This window comes from Trypanosoma theileri, assembly GCF_002087225.1.
Source record: "Trypanosoma theileri isolate Edinburgh chromosome Unknown TM35_Tth_66_V1, whole genome shotgun sequence".
Taxonomy (NCBI): Eukaryota; Euglenozoa; class Kinetoplastea; order Trypanosomatida; family Trypanosomatidae; genus Trypanosoma; species Trypanosoma theileri.
The window spans coordinates 11,373-12,027 of NW_021639908.1; the positions used below are offsets into that span (position 1 = coordinate 11,373).

Consider the following 655-nt stretch of genomic DNA (forward strand, 5'->3'; position numbering starts at 1 on the left):
TCCTGTGCAACTACAGCCGTCTTGTAGAAATAGTTAGCTAACCCCGTACCAAATGCACCATGAACTCCAAAGAAAACCATCTCCAGCACTCTTGTATTCGCAAATGCTCTTAACGACAAAGGAGTCCTCTTCGTCTCTTTAATCACAGCAGCGTGGAACCTCCGTACGGTCTCGGACTCTGTCTTCTCATCGGCCCAGTGTGGCAGGTTCGTCGCAAACACAAGGCGGTCGGCACTCACACNATTGTCACGCGCACTGCGTCGGCGACACAGCAGCAACACAAGCACACCAACAAGCAGCAGGAGAAGAACAATAGCACCAATAATGATACCCATCAGCTCCTGTAGTGTGAGACCATCGTTGCTGGGTTCCACATACTTCATAGATGGGGTTACGGGTGGAAACAGCTCCGGCACAGTGGGGTCCAGCGCACGGGACATCGACCACACAGAAATACGTGTTGCTCCATAATTAACAGCACACTTTGCAGTATCAACAATACCCTGCTGAGCACATCCACTCCCATCATCAAACGATCCATACACCATGTCATCCAAAGTAATAATAGTACTTCTATAAAAGAAATCACTCAGGGTGTCCGCGTTCACAATATCCATCCGTGAAAGAACAGTCTGAAGCAAACTTACTGTGGCAA

At 48.8% G+C, this 655-nt stretch overlaps 1 protein-coding gene across 1 annotated transcript; it reads right to left on the bottom strand.

The window, feature by feature from the left end:
• Positions 1-2: 2 nt before the first annotated feature.
• TM35_000661010 (putative receptor-type adenylate cyclase) lies at positions 3-641 on the bottom strand (the record flags this gene model as incomplete). The annotated part of the gene is made up of 1 exon (XM_029031104.1): positions 3-641. A coding segment is annotated over one exon (639 nt), but the record flags the coding sequence as incomplete, so codon positions are not given.
• Positions 642-655: the final 14 nt, after the last annotated feature.